Source organism: Perca fluviatilis, chromosome 9 (genome assembly GCF_010015445.1).
Source record: "Perca fluviatilis chromosome 9, GENO_Pfluv_1.0, whole genome shotgun sequence".
Lineage (NCBI taxonomy): Eukaryota > Metazoa > Chordata > Actinopteri > Perciformes > Percidae > Perca > Perca fluviatilis.
Window position 1 is genome coordinate 22,262,742 of NC_053120.1, and position 21,798 is coordinate 22,284,539.

At 40.3% G+C, this 21,798-nt stretch overlaps 1 protein-coding gene across 1 annotated transcript; it reads right to left on the bottom strand.

Moving 5' to 3' along the window:
- Positions 1 to 2,430: 2,430 nt before the first annotated feature.
- lhx4 (LIM homeobox 4) lies at positions 2,431 to 14,078 on the bottom strand. Its single transcript, XM_039812325.1, has 6 exons — positions 13,641 to 14,078; positions 9,520 to 9,691; positions 7,579 to 7,781; positions 6,842 to 6,996; positions 5,988 to 6,159; positions 2,431 to 5,177 (listed from the first exon to the last, which is right to left on the bottom strand). Exons 1-6 carry the CDS (start codon positions 13,717 to 13,719, stop codon positions 4,789 to 4,791), a joined length of 1,170 nt encoding a protein of 389 aa, XP_039668259.1. The 5' UTR covers positions 13,720 to 14,078; the 3' UTR covers positions 2,431 to 4,788.
- Between the last annotated feature and the right edge of the window lie 7,720 nt (positions 14,079 to 21,798).

The following is a 21,798-nucleotide window of genomic DNA, read 5'->3' on the forward strand; positions in this document are numbered from 1 at the left end:
CCTCCAGAGAACTATTTTAGAGACCGAGGCCTCCAATACAGCAAACATATTATCATCACTACAGCATTTGTCATGGTTTCCTTGGGTTCGTGAACACTCCTCCTTTGGTTACCTGTCTTCTATCTGATACATACAGCAGGATAATTATTGAGTGGGAAAAAGCCCAGTTTCACATTAAAACAGCATTGAGCTCACAACCTTGAGGGTGTCATTGAGAGGCCTCTGCTTGACTCCAGTCTCTCTTTAAGACTCACTCCGTCATCCTGCAGATCATTGTTCACTGCAGATCATTGTTCACTGCAGGCCCGATGGAGTCATTTGGGGAGAAAAATGCCCTGTCTTGATGCTGCGAGATTGACTTTCGGGCCAAAACAAATTTCTATTTTGCATGTTAATTTATTCCCTTTTGCTTCAGACGGAGAAAAAAACTGTTTCCTTCAGGAAGTTTGTAATAAAAGCCTTGCGATCGATGATAATGGCATTTGTGCTTGTGTTTGTCATCTTCGCAAAAGCAACAGTGGTGGAGTTTCCACAGATTTATTTGTATACTAGTGCTGTAAGTGGCGTGTAAATTATCCTAACTGTCTGTGTGGCTTTTTATCTTTGTAAGGCCATACTATTAGAGCCTATCCATTAATGCCCATAGCCCAGCCAATCAATGCTTAAATAAAAATCAGCTCAATTTGTAGTGTTTTATGCAAACGTGCAAACTCCAACCAGGCTGACTCTTTGCTTTTTGTTTTTTTAATGTAACAGGAATAGCTAAAACACAAAGGAATCGATAACACTTAAGTTTGGGTTAGGTTGGCCTGCTCTCAGTGCTGCACATTGCTGCATACAAATGAGTTTCATACAGATGTACACAGTGGTGTAATTTCATTATAATTCTATACATAGTTAGCCAACACCATAGTTACAGGGAATTAATCCACTGTAGTTTAAGAAGAGTTTAAGAAATGCAGCAACAGCTACTAAGAAAGCAAAGGCCGAGCAGCCACACACGTATAAGGTCAGGACCATTGCTACAAATGAGGACACTGTGCTCATGTCCTCTGAAGGAGTTATGATGGTTGTTTTTTTATAAAGATGGCGGGAAGTGAGGGGAGAGAATGCAAACCAGTAACATTGTGGTTCATGGCCGATACCTTAAGGTCTCCTCCTATTCCACCAGTTCGACAGTATTGTTTTTTAAAGGTGGTTTAGATACTTTTAGCGAAGCTAGCGGTTTGTCTTTAGGGATGGCGATGCCAGTCTGTTGTCAGCCCACCACTTTAATACAGACGAACAGATGGATGGCCATGAAATCTGGTACAGATATTCATATTCTCCTCTTGGTAAATTGTACTAACGTCAGTGATACCTAATTTTTTTCACGTAGCCCCATCATTAGGTCAAAATTTGAATTTGTATGATACTTGGGTTTAAGAATCTGCAAACCTATTCCCATTACCTTTGTGTTCAGTGCTAATTAGCAAAGGTTAGCATGCTAACATACTAAAATGAGATGGTGAATATAGTACAGTATGCCTGCATGCTAGCATTGTTATTGTGAGCATGTTAGCATGCTGATGTTAACTCAAGTACAGTCTCAAAGAGCCAGTGTGGCTGTAGATATTATCAAAATATTACTTTTATTAAAACCAAATTTAAAGTATTTAGTATTCCTCCACCAGAATTACAAAAAATGCAGGAGCAGTGGAAGGCTTTGAAACAGCCTTTAGACCATTAATACTGGAGATGAAAATGATAGAAAACATGCTAGTCAAAACATTTCCCTCAGGGTGTATGGTGGACTTATGACCTCAGTGGTTGAAAATCCTGGCTACAGCTACGTTATAGTCTTTTTAGCAACTTGACATATTGACATACAAGCTAACTGCCGGCATATGGGCCATATTCCCTCTTTGCCTGACCACAAAGCATATTTCACAATATTTCACAAAGCACTCTACAATTAGTTAACAGCACAGGGATTAAGGATAGATTTGACAGTGCAGCGCTGCAATCTGCTGCTGTGTCTCTTTAGCACTGAGAGGATCAGTGAGCTAGCGAGGCATCTGTTTCTCCACTTGTTTTATTTTTTATTTCTTTCTTCTCTCTCTTCATGTATCTTTCTTGTCACCCCCACCCCGAGAGCGAGAGAGGAAAACAGCATCAATCACTGTTAACTGACTGACCACTGTCTGTTGGTGGTACTAAATGGATCTCTACAATTGAATAGAGGCCTAAGTGTGTGGTAAATGCTCTCAATGGGTAAATTAATTTGCGGGTTAACTCGCTCTAAGAGCGTTTAGATAAGGCAAAAATAATAAAAACACCTAAAGCAGATATTTTTCTTTTGATATATTGAAAACAAAGTTCAGCTGAAAATCTTAACTCGCACATTCATCACCACAGGCCTGGTCTATTAAAGAGAAATGCACTCGGGGGTAACCCAAAGACAATTCAGCTTTATTTTCGTCGTATAGATTTGACTGTACACGGTTCATACCATTACACAGAAGGCATAAATGAATAAATTCAGTGCTCTCTTTTACATCTTTTTCAAAGACACATGGCAATAATAAATAGCGTTCATGAAACAAGACGATCAACACGTTTTCAAACTGTACAAAATTTACAACAATTAAGATGCAAACTTCTGAGGCAACACAGAATAGACAAAACTGTAGCAGTAATGCGTTTGTGTATGGTTTTAACTACACACTTTAGATTGTAGCCCGCAAATTACACTGAAAATAGTTTGTACATATGAAGTACAAATGAAACACCTAGTGGATATCTACTGGTGGAGAATACTGGGAGTAATGGGTAACAAATTAGAAATGTATTTATTTTCCTGTTATCTATTGAAGTTTATCATACTTTTAAAATCAATTATACCACAACTAATGTCATTGAAATATTCCCTAAGCTATTGTCATCAACCCCTGTACTTATATTTTAATGCCGGTATAGCCAATATGGTAAGCATAACATTAATACCATGTATTTACTAGATAATTACGCTGAAATTTGTGGGCTGTAATCCAAAGTGTTACCCGATTTACTTAATGGTGTCACTTTCGGTTTGTTGATTTGCTTTCTGGCTCTTAAACAGGATGCTCTAGTAAAAAAAGAACTTGGCATTTTTTCACGAAAAGGTGACCACACAGATAGGAATTGATTTCTTTTCTTCAATTGACAAAACAGAAATAGGAGTAGGGATGTGTTTTTAAGCAAACCTTCCCCCAGATTAAAACTTCATTTTGACATGCTCAACAGGTCAAATCAAACTTTTAGAAGAAAGTTTGAATTTTAAGGGAATCAGAATCAGTCTTCTATCTCATTTGTTGTGGGGGGGTTAGGGCTTTAGCTGATGTGGCCTGAACTGTACAGTAATAAACATATCAGCCTAGCGGTCATGCCAGCACTGAAGCGACAGTAGGGTATCAGCCCTGATCGTGGGGGGCTCTGTGGTAATCCCTATGACATGGAGGCCAGGCAGAGGGAGAACAGATTGACAACACATCTGGGGTCAGTAAGTAGGTTGATAGCAGGCAAAGCTAGAGCTCTGCTGGGCTGAGTAGATTACCGAAGAGAAGCCTGGATCAGACTGAGGAAACAGAAGAGCCAACACAAAGGGACTTTTTATCTGTGTTCCTGCTAATACTTGTTGGTGTTTTGAATGTTTTGTATTTGCCTAACCATCTAATTTGGTCACAAACATCTGCAAAAGAATCTGTCTTATGAATGGATATCTACTCGTCTTACATCTGTGCATTCAAAGAAATGAATTAATAATTTAGATGTGTGATATATTACTAGAATGGTTAAGAGTTGAATCTCTCCAAAAGCCTAGTTTTCTTGACTGTCCTCCAACACATAAGCTTTGATGCCTGGTGAGTCTGGAAACAGATAATTTAATACTGACAGACGTCCGCTCTCAGACAGCTTTTACACAGACAAGAACAAGTCAAGCACCTATAAATATAGAAGAGAGGCCTGCTGTGTAGTAAACAGTGTTCGCCCTCATTCAAACAGAGGAGATGTCAGTTTCTACGGACAGACGGACGGGCAGACAGACCAACCGCCATCTACTTCCTAATAACTTGTAAGCTTCAGCAATACATTAAAAAACATCAGCATGGTTCAAAATTCACACTTGTGCCACTGTTCTTGTAAATTTCTCTCCCAATGAAACACTGTGTTTTTGCCTTGTGCATATGTCTCTCCTCTTTCTCTCTCTTCCTCTTTCTGCATTCCTGTCCATATGTGTAGAAAAAGAAGAGGAGAGTAAAGTGCATTGCCAATGTAACAGGCTTTGATATGGCCCGACAGCAGTCCTACTCATTATGAATCAGAAGCATGCAGGTGCCTCCTGGGTCTCATAGGGACTTTGATCTAGAATGTAGCCCTAATGTTGTAGCTGTTACACAGGGATGGTTTATTTTGGGGGACAATATTACCTTCCCTGTGAGCATTAATCCACCGACATTCAGTCTCAGTCTCGGAGTGTAAGAACAAAATAAAGTCAGGTGATACCAAAAATTGTATGATACAGTGTTGAGATTGAACATTCAGTGGTGTGGAGGTGTTCGTCACACTTTGTTCGGACTACACATCTCGACCCGGTTGTTACCTCACCATTACGACTGCTGAGGGACTGAGAGTCACACTTCTTCTCTCTTCCTTCTCCTCTTCACCCAAATCCACAAAACATACCAGTCTTGGAGGGTGATAGAAAGAAATGTAAAAAGCCTTGTGAAAGTCTTTTTCGTCGTACCCCCACAGCGCCGTGTTCTAGATTCAAAACTGGGAATGGTCCATCTCGTCCAGCCATGAGGCGGGGCTGGTGGGGAAGTCAGGGTATCCTGTACTGCTGCCTGTGGATAGGTCTGAGGTTGGGCCCCCTGCCATGGCCCTCAGAGCCTGTCCCACGCCGCCCGGCCCGCCCTGCACCACCAGACTGTCCATGCTGAAGCCCAAGTTGTTGAGGAGTGGGGTGTGGCCGGGCAGAGAGGTGATGGAAGAGGGCGACTGAGGAAGACCATAGGGGCTTCCTGCTCGGATGTCGTGGTAGGGTTGTCCCGCCACGTCGACAGAGAAGCCGCCGTTCAGCACCGCGCTGTTGGTCACGTCACCGACACTCCCGTAAAGCCCGTTGGTGTGGCCGAGATCTGACAGTACCTGGTCGTCTGTGTAAGAGATACCATCACTTAGCATGAAGGGTGTAAAAACTTTCACACATCAACAGTGCTGTCAACGGCAAGAACATTATATAGTTGTTATACTTCAATACAGTTAAGTGCTTTTATGAGTGAGATTTATTGTGGCAACATTATGTGAATTTTACAGGTACAGTAAATGGACCGCTGAGCCACTGCTACGTATTTAAAAAGCATTTGAGTTTTGTTGGTGAGAAAGGATCTGCTTTACTTTCTTCTCTAACAAAAGAGGTCTGTGCCAGTATGTGTGCAATTACTGCAGCACAAAATAGTTGTTTCCATCTCAATCCCTCCCCTGAGTGGTTTCAATAACAACAATGCCCCAGAGCACTTTCTCTCTAATTGACTAAAAGCCTCACATGCTTTATAGAGTTTCTGTCACCATGTTTTCATTTCTCATAAAAATGGCCTTCTTTTTAAAAGTGGCTTGAAGACTTTTATAACTACCCAAAACGGGGTTTGTGAACATTAAATAATACAAAGATGTCTAAAATGTCGTTTGCATCCCACTAAGGACGCTCTCTCTTTTCCAATAAGCTCCATCCTGGCGACAAACTGTGGCAGGAGGATGCGTCAGCGGCCATGGGGAGGTGTGAGGGGAATGTGAAATGAGAATGCCGTTTTGGATTTTCCTGACACCGTGCATTGAACAATGCAAGAAAACAAATGAATTGCCACAAAGACACATTCAATTGCTGCTGCACCGGATCATTTAGCAGCTTTTTAGGCTTAACTAATAAGAGATATGGACTCGGTTTAAGTTCTGCACACAATACGTACCTCTGAAGCTCAGTTCACTGTCACTAAGTCCTGCGTCGTCGGCCGAGCTTTCCTTCTCCACTTTAGTTCCTCCTCGGCTGCGTTTGACACTTTTATAAAACTGAGTCCAGCGATGTCGACCTGCATCTTTCTTCAGACGCTTTTCCTTTGCTCGCCGGTTCTGGAACCACACCTGACGGAGATCATAACAATTATCATTAAGTGAACATAATAACTAATATTGTAATTCATTATTCAAATAATCATGAATAATGTTATTTTCAGTTCAATATAGTAAATTTTTTATGCTATTTTAAATGTTAAACTCTTAAACCATTTTCTTTGACACAAAAAAGTTGTGAACACATTGGAATACATGGTGGAATACATAACCAACTTAGTCTACACTAACTTATCATAATAAACAAAATATAAAAATACGGTTCAAAATGGTGTTGCATAAAGATTAACAGAAATAGCAAGACAATCGTGGAAAGAAATGTTAAAGCAGAGCATAGAGTCATAAAATATATAAAGTTTTATATTTATCATTAACAGGTTATGTGTTTGTATCATGTCTTTGTATCACCTTTTAAATAAAATCAAATCTTTTAAGCTCCAAAAGTCTGATAATAAAGGCCTGTTTTACATCATTTATATTTTAAAACAAACATTAACTAACTAAGCACTTCAGCTTGTAATTAAGTCATACGGGGCTAAAACATTTGTGATAAAGGGGGATAATTAGTAAAAAACTTTGCTAGTTTAACGATGTGAAAATCAAGAGCTAATATCTTTTTACTGCTTTGTACAGGTTGGAGATAACAGAGATCCTTTTGCAGGAATATGGACGAAAGAAAGACGAAACCCTCTACCTGAACTACTCTCATATCCAGCCCCGTCTCCGAGGACAGCTGCTCTCTGACGTGGCGTGCCGGCTTCGGCGAGTTTTTGTAGGCACTTTTGAGGGTCTCTAGCTGCTTGGCCGTGATGGTGGTCCTCGGTCGCTTGGTCCCCGCCTCTGAATCATCTGAAAACATCATTACAAGTGTGAGTGACGTCTTCTTACATTTGCCACGTTGCCTTAACAGTCAGTGCCCCTTGGCCTTTGCGTGGAGTGTACGCACGTTAAATGAAGTGAATGGTCATGTATGGAAGTGTATTATTGTCCTTGTGCACCTGTCCCACTCCCACAGCAGAGTACATAAATCTACACAGCCGGAGTGCCAGAGGAACGGAGTTATTGGGGCTGCTTCACTTTACATAATCAATCAGAGATGCATGGAAATCTCAGAAGGGAGGGAGGGAGAGAGACAGCATACACACCCAGACCACAAACAACATAGATCCACAGTCAGTAGTCATTTCACTGCATTACTCAGTGTACATGGCTTGATCTGTCACATCCTCTACTGTGATTCTGATGTAAGTCAAGCCAGACTGACTCACATAGGCTGTGTCTGACTGTAGGGATGTAAAGGAGTCCTGATTGTTGAAACAAATCGTTTTAAGTAAAGTTTCAACCTGTAGTATTTTTATTTTAAATTGACTGGATTTAAGTTGAGTATCAGCTAATGTTGCCGCTTAATTTTTTGGATGCATGCAGACCTACCGTTTTGTTTTGCAGTCTCATAATCCACCTTGCACACAAGCCTTCCATCCTCCATTAGGTAAAACTCGTCCCCGGTGGCCAGTTGTCGGCTGCACATGATGCAGGCAAAGCAGTGCAGGTGATACACAAAGTCCTGTGCCTTCCGCACAACCTGCGTCGGAGGGATCCCCTGTTGGCATGATGCACATTTTGTTCCAAAACGCCTGCAGGAAAACATGAATAAGGGAGCAGCCATTAGAACATTTGATGCAAAACGCCAGCAGGGTAGACTGACATCCTTCCCATTTATGCCCACTTTACAGGCTGGTGGAGATAGCGAGACCAACCGAGATTAAAAAATGTCACATGCCAGACAGATATTTCTTTAACTGCAGCCAAGAATGATGGCACAGTGTCTGTATTAATAGAAGCTCCAGCTGTTGTAGAGAGAAAAATCAGCACTGGAATGCATTTCTGTTAACGATAGACCTGATGGATGGAGAGGATCAATGCACTGTGGTGTGTGCACGCCTCTGTGTGTGTGTGTATGTGTGTGTGTGTGTGTGTGTGTGTGTGTGTGAGGAGGAAGAGGAAAGAAAGAGAAAGAGGAGGAGGAGGAGGGGTGCCCACAGTAAACACACCCTGAGGAGAACCAATAAAACACTGACTCGGGAGAGGCTTTAAATCACACAACCAACCCACAGAAATAAAAAGAGCAAGGTGAAGCCTCCAAATCACGAATCTGTGTGTGTACACGTGTGTGTATGTCTGTGTTTTCCAGTCACACACGTGTCCCTCGTCACAGCACTGAACATGCAAACGTCCCCCTGCTGTCCCCTGGGTCGACTAACACTGTTAGCTCTCAGTGAAGACTCCAGAGCTCTTTAGGTCTCATTCAAGCTTTGAGCATGAAAACCTTTCAAACATGATTTAGTGAAAAGCCTGGATCTGTTGATCCTGTTTTGGATAAAAGTCAAACTCAATTGTCTTCTGTAATGCCTCAAAAATCCAATCATTTGAAAGAAAGATAGGGGGAAATGGCAAAAAGAGAGAAACAGAAAAGGGTTTTTGAGCTCTTGTTTTGAATTGTTTTGCTTCTTCTTATGATATCAGCAGGACAAAAAAGCCAGGTGAATTATGTAGAAATATTAATATTATAAATAACTTAATAAATAAATCCTAAAATATTATGAATATTATGGATACCTAAACAAATAAAAATAAATAATCATAAAATATAGTCCAACATGGTGCCTTGAGCTGAGTAATAATGACATCCATTTATAACAGACCAGCAAAGTGATTGGTGTTTAATACAAAATTATATCAACAATTAGAAAGACAAAACTATTCACTAAAATATTATATGTAATGTTACTAACGTTAGCTCTCTAATTTACTAGCTCTCCCTGTGGATGTTTTGGTTTAAGAAATAAATAATAAGGTTGATAAAGCTTAGTGTAAAAATAACTAGATTATCTTAATTTATTACAATAAAGCATGACTTTCCATGAAATAAAAAGGCTGCACAAATTAATAAACAAAAATATATAAACGAGAAACACTGGATTTATGCTAATATGCTAATAGCAACTTCGAAAACAAGTAGCTAACGTAAGGTTAGGCTAGCAAGTTAAGCTAATGTTGCTAAAAAAAAATTTACCAGATGGAATATTGTAGCTAGGCTGTTTTGTATGTCAAAAATATACGAATTATTCAGAAGAATAAGACTTATTTCCGTTAGAATCAGTCACTTTCCACCCTTATTAGTGGTGAAAGTGACCAACATTTTAACTCAACGTTACTTTCTCTGGGGGGCAACTCTGCTAGCTTGTTTGGATTGTATAGTCCATGTTTGCTTTCACAGTTAATAGGCAAAGAAACCAACTCAAAGAAAGCCTGGGTTAACTATGAACACATTTATAATTTCATCGCTATGACAAAAAAAAATAAGAAACTGACTTGAAGAAATCGTCCTTGCAGTAGACGCTCCCTGCCCGGGAGAAACATTTTTCCGCCAGCGGAGTCTGACAGTCGGCACACTTGAGGCACTTGGAGTGCCAGTGTCTGTCCAGCACCTTCAGGATGAACTTGTCCAGGATGTGTTGACTACAGCCGGCACACTGAGGGATCTCTGCGGGGGGAACAATAGCACGCACACACACACACACACACACACACACACACACACACACACACACACACACACACACACACACACACACACACACACACACACACACACACACACACGGTGAGTACAGAGAGAGGTGAGCAACCCCTGATAGTAGCCATAGAAATAAATGTTATCAGGCAAGCGTTGTTACGCGGTAAAATAACAACAATGATATACATGCTTATGAATTTTAATCAGAATTTGAACTTTGCACATCAAAACAGGTGGGCTTCCCCTCCATCATGTCTCCTGCAGGTCAGTCTTGAAAAGCACACTTATATCTCTGTCTCTACATTGATTATTAACTGCTCAATTGAGATTTATAACAGGAACATAATTATATTATATATGATATTCAAAGATACAAGACGTATTTTCAAAAGCTTTAATCATTCTATTTTATCTTAGTGATATTTGTTTAGATTAGTTATTTTTATTTTTATCATTTTAAATTACGTTATGAATTTGATTTTTTTAATTGTATCATCTTTGTTAACAATAAAAATAGAGGATGCCATGTTTTAAAAAGTCAGTCTATTTGTAGGCTATATGAAGCGCTTTGTGAAAAATGTCCGTCACTGTCCAAGGTGCTGAACTCAGAGCTGTTTCCCAGCAATGCACACGTAGACGTACTTCATATTGATTTGTATTAATTTTGTTAACCAGTGCTGTTTCTCTGAAGCTTGATCATCTATCTAGATGTGCTTCTAGGAGCTATGGTGGCAAATCAGGGTCAAGACGAGGTTCAATTTAATTTAGTGGTTGTGAAAAACACAACTGGGAAGCAGCGGCAGACCACATGTGCACATCCAGAAAGAGAGACCGTACTGATTCCCTAACGTTTCCTATTCTGCAGCGGCATCGATGATCTACAGTAAACTGCAGATTTCAAGAAGTAGCATTTAACTCATCAATCAATGAGAGTCAAATGTTTGTCCATAACGAAATAGATATTTCCTCTCAAAGCTGGACCTTTAATAAACCAAATGCCATAATTTAGTCTATTTAAACATAGATATGCAAACACGACATATGTTGTACATAATCTGGTTTATTTTAGACACTGAAGTTTGTGTCTTTAATCATATGTAAACCTATACTTTCCATTATATTTAACAGAGAATCAATCCGTTATTTATATTGTAAAAAAGGCCTGTGTCATCTGAAAACCAACCTTTAATCTTTTCAATTATTCTGTAAATAGCAATGCAATTTTTAATACATTTTCTTTCGTGGCACTTAGTCAAACAGCCAACATGATATCTGCTAATGCAAAATCAATATCGAGGAGAAATAGAGAGAAAACACCAGACACAACACACACACGCGCCCACACGAGCTGCGGCAGCGAGGCTGTTCACTGTTGAGATGAAACATAATCTACCAATAACCGTCTAAAGCGCAAGATGCCTTATGCTAAATCTCATCACAGCACACAGTCTGCAAAAAACAAAGCTCTCGGGTTATGCAACATGGAGGTCGAGGCAGTTTGCACACAAGTAGACACGCGCATTTTATACATAAATGCATGTTCAGCCCGTAAATATGTAGGATATGTAATAAAGTTGTGCTAGTTTCTTTGCATTAAATTACTTTTAATTCAAGACATTTGTGACTAAAATGAATTACGTTTAAATGTACGAAAAAATAATATTTATTTCATATTAGTTTGCGTTTTTCTGAAGAAGATGAAATGTATAACTTGCATAAATAATCCGTCCTATGTGGCTTCATTTTACAGCATAAAACGATGCACACAGTAAATACAGAGCAACATTCCTGCACAGACAGACAGGATCATAGGATGGACTGGCTTTGTTTAACCTCGATAGTGATGCATTCACAACAGGGATGATGTAAGAAGTTATTTAGAAAGGATTGCACTTGAATCTGTGTCTTGGCTTTTTTTTAATATGAGGAAAAATTAGAGGCATTTTGAATATCTGGAGATAAGTGGTGGGTGGGTGAAGCTGAGCGGGTGCGACAGAAGTAGTGCTGAAAGGAAAGCAGCACGATCTTGGCAACGACACAAGTTCCACCGTCCAGTGTGTGTGCGTGTGCGTGCGTGTGCGTGTGTGTGTGTGTGTGTGTGTGTGTGTGTGTGTGTGTGTGTGTGTGTGTGTGAGAGAGAGAGAGAGACGTGTATTTAGGAGGTCTTCATATCTTGATATCTGTTGCCACCACTCTCCACTCTTTCACTTCACTCTACAATTCAGTCTCATCACCTCCGTCATTTCACACAGGAAGTGAAACACATTTTCAGTCCAACTGTTTTTTTTTTCTGTGGAATAAGTGCAGTCTTGCAGCATTTATACTTTCAATTGTCAAATGATTTGTGGTAATTAAACGTGGAGTAAACAAGATATTCCAGAATAATAGCCTGCAGGTTAGAGTTTGGGTGTAATTGTCCTGAGTCAGCAGAGCACTCTGTCCATAATATAAAATAAATGTTTCGATACATTCTCTGTTGCTTTTATTCCTGGAATAATCCAGGTTTAAATCCAGGATGAACGCTGGTATACTGCAGGGGGCTGAGTGGCAGGATCTTTATCCAATCTTTTAATCTGACTCGATTTATAAAATTAAAGAGCATAAGCCGACCACATAGTCTCTTTGTCATTTGGTTAGGTTTAAATACTTTGCTGAACTCTAAAATGACACCATCAAGTTATTCTATTTCACCTGCATTTGTATTTGCATTAGGTTTGTTTACACTGAACAGGCGACAACAATGTGGTACAAAGAAAATAATATTATTTTGTATATTGGGTTATTTGGAAGCCAAATGTGTGTTAGAATTTGGCCTAAATATTTAGAGCTAGAAGGAACGATTTTGATCAAACATTGTATTATCAGTGTTTTGAAATCAAGGAATGCCCAGTAATTATCTCACTTTATTATCCCATTTTGTTTTTTGGAGGCTGTTAGAGCATAGGTCCATCTGTACATTTGACTAACTCGCATATTTAGGTCAGAGCAGAGACGTATCCCATTGCACTTCTATCTTGATTGCACGATCAGATTATGAAGGGCCTGGGACAGATTAACACGCCGGGACGAATAGATGTAAGGTAATTCTAGCCTTTGATGCTGAAAAGTAGAAAATGCAATAAGATGCTGAAAAATAACTGTGAGAAATATTTGGTCGTATCCTGGATAAATAATGGCACAAACGAACGACGGGCTAATACTACTTTTTTCACCACTACTGCTACCATCCTGACCTTAATTGTAAAACATACAAACTAATATCAAGGCCTTGCTTCAGAGACGAAAACGACAAAACAAACTGTATCAGGCATTGTATATGTATTAGGCAATTATTTGACCCAGTAATGAGTGTCAATCAAAGTCAGTGTGCGTTTGTCTGATGGGTGATGACAACTGCGTCTGATGTCTTGGCCATGCAGGCTCGTTTTCAAATTAACAGCTGCCTGGGAAGGCTCACTGTGCAACAACCTGACTGGGGATGCAGCAAAGTTTGAGGCCAAACTGTAAAATGAAATACTGTTGCTTTAAATAACAGAAATGATTCTCTTTTCTTCTAGGGGTGGGATGAATAACCAAAGTGCCTTTGTGACTATACGTGTTGCATCCTATTGCAGACTACAGCTACAGGCTGCAACGATGAATTGGACATGCGGGATAGTCATTGCTTGGCTTTGAGGCCAATAATCAGTATTATTTAAGACGTCTATGCTCGTTGAAATACAAGCAGCATGACACATCATTGGCCTGTACGTGACAACCTAAGACAGAGAGGTTCAGCCACCTCTCCCCATCCTCATTCTCGGCCGAGTTACTGGAACTAAACCCCCTCTCCCTACAGCAAAACCCCGCAGCACAGGTTGCACTCGCCAACCGGTTTCCAGATTGAAAATCGACAAAAAGGAGGGTAATTTCTTACGTTGCAGTGGCACTCCGAGAATCTCCGGTAAACTCTTTACAGGACTCTCTGTCGGTAGGACCGCCGCACTTTGCATCATCGTGATCCAAACCGGGAGACAAACGCACGCACATACACCCGCAACACGGTGGGCGCACTCCCCGTCCTGTCTTTTGGAGAAAAAAAGTATATGATGATGCTGATGTTGAGGCCTCTCTCCTCTCTGCAGGCTGAGCTCTCCTCGCTGTCCCGCCAAGCCTCTATCCCTGTACGGTCTCTATTCCCGGGATGATGTCCGTGCCGTGCTGAGCTGTTTTGGAGTGAATCAGACAGGCTGCTAGGTCCATTCAGCGCTGCAGGGGCGGCGGGGCCTGACGTCACCACGGCAGTGGCTCACCGGGGGCCAATAGGAGCGCAGGAAGAGGAGGCCCCCGGGGCGGAAAGCATCCTCCATAGGTGTACAAGCGAGGAGGAGAAAGGAGAGGAGCAGAGGCGTCTAACATGGTATATGAAAATGTCTCAGGAGAGGCGGGGCCTTGTTCCTTTGGAGACCATAAATAGCTCACTGCAGTGGCTCCTGGAGGGACCCCGGGCCAGAAGGGCTCCTTCTGGGAAGGAGCAGGAGGGGGGAGGCTCCATGCAGCCAGGAGACTGAGGATCACTTCACTTTTATTTTAGAAATGACCAATAAGACAATATATAAAGAAAGGAGAGTTGTCCTTGCATATGTCACTTCTGCTCATATGAGGGTGTGGGATCATTTGTAAAGAAATGTTTCTTCAACGTGCACCAGATTGCTTGAAAAATATTGAAAAAAAAAATTGAAGTTGTATAGGCTAGATAATCAGCAAGTGGGATGGTGGAACACTGGCAATAATTAAATTAATCTTTCTTGTGTTTTTTCATTGAGCTAGACGTATTAGTTGGGCATGTGTGAATATAAAAGGTGGATGCAGGTGGATGCAAAGCTGAAATAAAAAAAAGTCACTCGTTCTTCTTTAAAAAACAGCCACCTCATATCAGTTTAAATATAGGGAAGAGACGGCACACTGATTTGTCGCTAACAGGTACAGTATGGGAGCAAAAAAAAGGAAACCAGACCACAGAAGTGATATCTTTGAACACACGTCTGAGTCAAATTCACAGCACCTTCACCTGCACGAGCTGTACTCTTTCCCGGCAGCTGGTTTTCTCCCAGTGACAGGTGGGATTAGGAGTCTGGGCGCAGTCCTCCTGACACTGTTCATTTCAAACCCCATCGTCTGACACTGCTCTCCCGGATAAGATATTCCCCCCGGAGGGCTGCTAGTTCAAGCTAGATGAACTCAATCTTCGCTTCCAATTTACTTCAAGCATGGAAAGAAAAGCACACAGTGGCGCTTTCCCGCCGGTCCGCTTCCAAACCAACGCAGGTTATTTCCGTCAACAGAGAGTAACCGTCTGCAGGTCCCAGCTCACACCACATCTGCCCAGACACATCTGGATACACGCTTAACTACAACAACACCACTGAGTTTACTTTGAACAAAAAACAAGGTTATTTGACTTTATTCACATTAATAATAATAATAATAATAATAATAATAATAATAATAATGTGATTTAATTTATGTGGTTTTTCAGCCCTTAAAATGATATAATGAGCATTGTATTAACCCACAGAGGCTCTAGAATTAGTGTTAACCTCAGAAAATGTAAGGTCAAAAGATTGCTGTCGTGGAAAAAATATTTCCGAATAATATTGAAAACAATTAAGTTATTTAATTATCAGTGAATCTGCAGAAAGTGCGTATATACAAATTACAAAAATGATATTTCATATAAATGTCGTGTTGGAAACTCAGATATTCAGCTTTGGGAAAATAAATTAGATTTTGCGTTTGTCCATTTCAAACAATTAAACATTTCTCTGCTACATATGCTGATTTATCTTCCTATCTTTTTCCGTAGTCTATATTTCCAACTGACTGTTTATTCCATTGTCACACACCGTTTATATAGCCTAATGGAAAGAGCCACAATTCCATAAGCCGTTCGCGTGTGTAGTTAATGTTTCAAATGTAATTAAGTAAAAATAAAACGCACATCAAGCTGATTAAAAAAGGAGCCTGGGAGGTTACAGGATTTTTTTATCCAACCTATTCAAAGCTGCAGTGTCTTAGGCCAGGTTTCCCATCCATCCATCCAGCCATCCAGCCATCCATCCATCCATCCATCCATCCATCCATACATACATACATACATCCATGGCGTGCACGTGTGGGAAAGGAATCATCTGGTCTTACTTTATTTTCATTATACACTTTTCCTCTCAAGATCATTCAATTTATTCAACTATTCAATTACTCTGATTGTTAGTATTGAGACCCCTTTAGCTGCCCTGGAAAACAATGAAGATAAAAATGCTCTTAACCTATCAGCAAGGGCAACATAATTAGAATAATTGACGGATGCAGAAAGAGAAAAGATGTGCACATCTGGTCACTAAATGACGTTTTTTCATTGTTAAATGAGATGGCAAAAAAACAACAACGTGGGGATGACTAAATGAATTGCAAAACAATATGTATCTATCAAGAAATATTTATACTGCACAAGGTGACAGCAGATATTTAAAAGAGGAAGTGATATAGGAAAAATTGGGCTAGAAAAATATGTTTTAAAGACGTCCAATTGTTTACTGCTAAGCCCCTCAGCAATAAATCAAATTTAACGTATTGCCAATTCATTTTCGAACCTTAAACAATGCACTCAAACACAAGAAAGAAAAGCAAGAATGATGGTCAAATGATTAGAATAATGCACTTTCTGAGAGAGGTGAAATGACTGATCTTTGTCCATATGCAGGTGCTACTGTAAGAGGAAAAAAGCTGTAGAGGAAGCAGCTCTCGGGCAATAATTCACGCAGAGGGCGACTCCTTTGCCACCGACGTTGACCCAGCCACCTCTAATTAGATCTAATATTTCAGTGGACGAGTTCATTGACATGTGAAATTCACATATCCATCTTACTGAGCAGATAGTCAGAATTACAGAAACACATCCATCTGTACAAAGAGCAGGCTTATAAGGAGTCTAATACAGGTGTGTGTCACCCTGTACTGATATATAACTGTGCGCTAGGCAGGCCTGATTTATCATGAGCCAAAACATCACACATTTAATAGATTGGATTTATTATTATCAATATTTAACATTGTTTACAATTTAACAGAGGCCCATCACGCCCACACAAACACAATTAAATATCAAATGAGCACAAGAGCAATGTATATTACAAATAGTGACAACTACATCGCACATTCATTTAGTGTGGAAATGACTGCAAAACAGCACTTAGAATTCACTGTACCGGTGTGATCAATACAGAGAGCATGGATTATATCTCAGTGACTTCACTTCAGAGAAGATGCATATTTTAGAGAAGTGTAAATTCCCTATATGCTTGCAAGATGAATATATAACACTACCATGCAGACCTACCTAATCACCGCAGCTCGCCGGTGATTCTGAGGCACGCTGTCTCCTCCTCCTCCTCATCTTCTTCTCCTTTATGCCGCTGAGAGGTTTTTCTCAGCAGAATGAGCCGAAGCTCGCAGAGAAAGAGCAGCAGTCAGTCCACAATCTCTCCGGCATCCGCTGACAAAACAACATTAGCTCTAGCGATGGCCCCGTGTCCCTAACCATTTGGTCCGAACGCAGGAGAGGAACAGAGAGAGGGAGAGAGGCAGAAAGCGAGGGGGAAACCTGAGGAGAGAGCACGGAGGAGAAAATTAAATTGCACTTGGGGGGCAAATTCTATTAGGGAATAGTTATTGTCTCCTGACAGCTCCTGTCCATTTGGGTAATTAGTAGAAGAGATTGGTTGAACAAACGAAATCTATTCCCGTCAGAAATGATATTTTCCAATTCCCTGATTGAACCTGACCCTGTCGCGCTAAGACAGGCGGTAATAGGCTCATTTGACTCCAACAACTTGTACACAGTCCAGCCAAGCCTGGCCGGTCCAACACTCGATAGAGGTTTTAAAAAATAACCTGAGAGAGACGCTTTATTAGTTTTAAGACACAACGGCGAGGCTAATAAAGGCTGCACTTGTCACAAACATTATGGTATAAAAAAATTCACAATTTTATTATTATTATTATTATTATTATTATTATTATTATTATTATTATTATTATTATTATTATTATTATCAGTAACCAATGCGTGCACTGACAAACTGGATATATTTTTGTGGGAATCTCTCTGGACAGTAAAGACATAATTCAGATATATTATCCAGTTTAATTTGAAATACTGTGATTTAATGGCACCTGCCCAAGGTGTTACCCTGTCTGCATGCTGCCCCCAGTGCATGCTGGGACATAGACCCCAGATACCCAAGAACCTTCATCAGACAAGCCTGGAAAGCAAATGAATGAATGACAATTCCAAAACCTCCAAATTAAAGTATTGATAGAGAGAAATGACATGGTGCCTATTTGGTCTGAAACAATAATCTCTAGCTTAAAAAAAGTAAAAACTAGCTTAATTAATGTGCAACATAATGTATCAAACAAAAAGATGTCTCTAAAAAATGCATTAATTCACTGAAAATCATTCAATCAGCCTTTAAATAATCAAACGTGCACAAAATGTTCGAACGTTTGGAAAGTAGGTTTTTGCAAGCAACTCTTCCCTCAGGGCCTTTGAGTTGAGGGGTGACCTTAATTTCATGAGTGTAGCTGATTCAGTTTGCGTTGCAATTCTCCGAGGATGACCAAGATACAACATACACATCATCTCAATTCACAGCCTCAATTACAACTTGCCTGAAATGAACTTCATTTATACAACTTAACTTTTTAAACTTTTCGTTTTTAAAACATGACATGCTTAAGTGCTATATTTTGCTATTTACATCTAAGATAAGGATTCAAATCAGATGACCCAAAGCCCTTTTTGTTACAAACAAGTGACAGTGAACTAAAACAGACTAAAGCCTTTATATAACTCAAGATTTCCTGTGGAAAGTGAATCTTCCCACTTCAATGATGGGAGCAGAGTCAGCTCAGTGAATTAAAACAATGTGACTGACAGTGTTGGATCTTCTCCAACTTCATCACACTTCCTGTAAGCTATATGCTAACTCTGGAGGAGGAGTGGGGGGGGGGGTTGGAGACCAGAACATAAAAAACAAGAAACACAAGAGAAGAGAAGAAGTAAAGCTCAGATTTGTGTTGAAATTAAAAAGTGCAGTCGAGCATATTAGCAAGGCCTAAATGCAGTTGATAGTAGGCGGTTATTGATTCTCCCTCCCTCCTGTCCACACTGCTACACTCTCTGCTGTGCACAGATGGACTGCAAGGACTTCCAATTTTTGCTTGTCATTTAAAACACACACTGCAGGTATACAAACCAACATAGGACGACAAACAGTCACACAAAGACAGATATTGATTGTGCTGGATCTGACAGAAACTCACACACACTCTGTCTTTTGGTTGAACACAAAGTACAAAACAGCATCCCAACACACTGATGGTGAGATGAGATGTTTGGGAGATCAGCAGATGAGCATCCGCATGAAAGGGGGGAGGGAACGCAGCAGTAAAATGAGATGGATCTGACCCTACTTGACTCCTGCCTTTAAAAGGCTGAATGTTTAAAACTGAAAGGGGATCTGGCTTAGTTTGGATGTGATATATACCAATACCATATATTAACCTCTTTTTCATAATTTATTCACCCCCCTCTCTCCTTCCTTCTCTCTCTCTCTCTGTCCACAGCAGGAAGCTTTATAGTATTATTAAAGTCAGAAAGAGAGATGACAGAAAAATGCATCAGGCCCCTCCTGCATTTTAATATCAATACCAGAGGGGTAATAAACATCGAGGCAGAGAGCACACAGGAGAGGAGCGGCAATAAAACCCTACATTGTCTAATTTATGGAAGACAACAACAGGCCAACAAGGTGAGGTTTTTACCCTTCAGTCTGTGCTTTCATAACACAAAGATGTATCAGTGCACACCATTTGTTTTGCAGTGAACAAAGACAAGAAAAAGTTTTGAAGAGAGTAATCCTCCCTTTTTGAGTAAATGGCTCATATTGTACCTGGAGGAGGGATGACAAACTGGACAATTTCTGTAAACTGGAAATGTTTCTCTCACATGAGTTTCTGAAGTTACTAAACTTACTTACTAAGTACACAAAAAAGTTTGAGGAGGACACATAATTCTTCATTTAGTTTGAGTTTCCCCACGTCAAAAAAAAAGCCCACCCTGATGTTAAAATCTATCAGGTGATATATTGGATAATGTTTGAAAAAGGAATAAATAACACGCAGAAGCATCTCTGGTGACAAACTGAGCTTTTCTCAATCCATTCTGGCAATCATAATGTGTCATTGGGGGTCTAATTTAAAGTATCTAAGAGTTTGATTAAGCCACAGAACCACAGCTGCTCAGCCTTGATGCTCCTCTGCTTTAATGTATGGCTATTAATCAGCCTATTGTGTGTATGTGTGTGTGTGTGTGTGTGTGTGTGTTGTTAGAGGAATTGACTGCCTTAACTCAACTAATTCACCATCAAAACCTGTCATACCGTTGATGCTTGGATAAAGAGATTGGTGAGAGTGGGCTTTTCAGATGAGATCAGAGTGTGTGTGTGTGTGTGCGTGTGTGTGTGTGCGCGAGACAGGTTGGGGGTGAAGGTAAGGGGTAAGAGTCAAGGGAATACAAGCCAATGTTCCAGGAAACACAAAGCTCAAGATCAAGCATCAGTTGTCCCTCAGATGGGCTTGTTTAAAATCCGGACGACATCAAAACCTCGTCTTCCGTCCATCCATCCATTTATCCCTCAACACACACTGCTCCCTCTTTCATCCACCTCACCCGATCATCTCACCCATGTTACCCTCCCTGAGGGTCTGTTGCTGCCCACCCCCAGCGGAGCTCACCTCCAAGTGTGTGAGGGAAGAAGCCCCACAAAAGCCGATTGCGTTTTAATAAAGTTTATTATCTGCAGGGAGCTAATCCTCAAGGGTAATCTCTCCCCTCTAGTCCTAAAGGAAAGCTGGATTACTCACTTGCTATAATCGCAATGAAATTGTTAGGATTTAGCTTGCGCTGCACAGCAGATGGCAACAGGCTTTTTTCCTTCAACCTTGGATGCTTTAACCCCCCATTTCTACATGCAACACCCCTGTCCTCCTTGCCACATGTCCTGGTAGTCTTGGTCAACACAAATACAAACATGTTTTTGCCAAACCTGCAGAGAATAACATCTAGGAGGTTCTCCAAACACATTTGAGACAGTACAAATGGGATCAAGGTGTAGCCCTTCTCTGTAAATTCATGTTTTACGTTAAAAAGAAAGTGTGATTGATGGGCCTTCATCTAGACGTACCTCAACAAATGACAGATTGCAGCTGCAGATCAAAAGCAAGGAGTCCTTATCAAAAATAATTTTATTGATTCAGACAGAAGTGAAGAAGCAAACTGAAAAAAACAGTGTTTTTGAGATGACCAGCCAAGGCTTTACATCGTGGACACAAGCCAAAAACAAATCCTGCTTATTCTAAAACCTTGTCCAGTGTGAACATATGCATCGCTCCACAGCACTTCATAAACAACCAGAGTAGCTGTTATGTGGACTCAGCAGTGTGATGTAATATTTAACCCTTGTGTTGTCTTCCCATTGGCCACGCAAAGTTTTGTTTTTCTGGGTTAAAATTTAAACCGTAAGAAGCTTTTGTCGCTTTTCCCGGTGTTTTTTTTAAATGTTTGTTCTTCTTTTTTTTACCACATTTTTGAAGCTTTTCCCGACGTTTTGTCACTTTTCCGGAGTACTTTGTCGATTTTTTCTGCGTTTGACATTTTTGTTCTTGTTTTTTCCGACATTTTTGTCACTTTGTTCAACGTTCTTTTATCAATTCTTTTCTTCAAATGTTATCAAATTTAATAAAACACCCACATTCAATGAAAGTAGTGAACTGATCATTCATCATACTTGTGAAGAGCGTTCCACGTTATTATTTTTGACAATTTGGTTGAAAGAAACCCACATTTCTGATATAGAAACTTTTTGAAAAAAATGGGTCAAATATGACCCGAGGACAACACGAGGGTTAAAGACACGACATAACGCTGAGTGTAATGTACAGTAAGACACCTCAAAGGAGCTGAACAACAA

Excerpts from the sequence above, each read along its gene's own strand:
- lhx4 (XM_039812325.1), bottom strand. The coding sequence starts at position 13,719 with ATGATGCAAAGTGCGGCGGTCCTACCGACAGAGAGTCCTGTAAAGAGT. Across the intron at positions 9,692-13,640 it reads TCTCGGAGTGCCACTGCAAC|AGATCCCTCAGTGTGCCGGC; the intron begins GTAAGAAATTAC and ends TTCCCCCCGCAG. Across the intron at positions 7,782-9,519 it reads TGCAAGGACGATTTCTTCAA|GCGTTTTGGAACAAAATGTG; the intron begins GTCAGTTTCTTA and ends GTTTTCCTGCAG.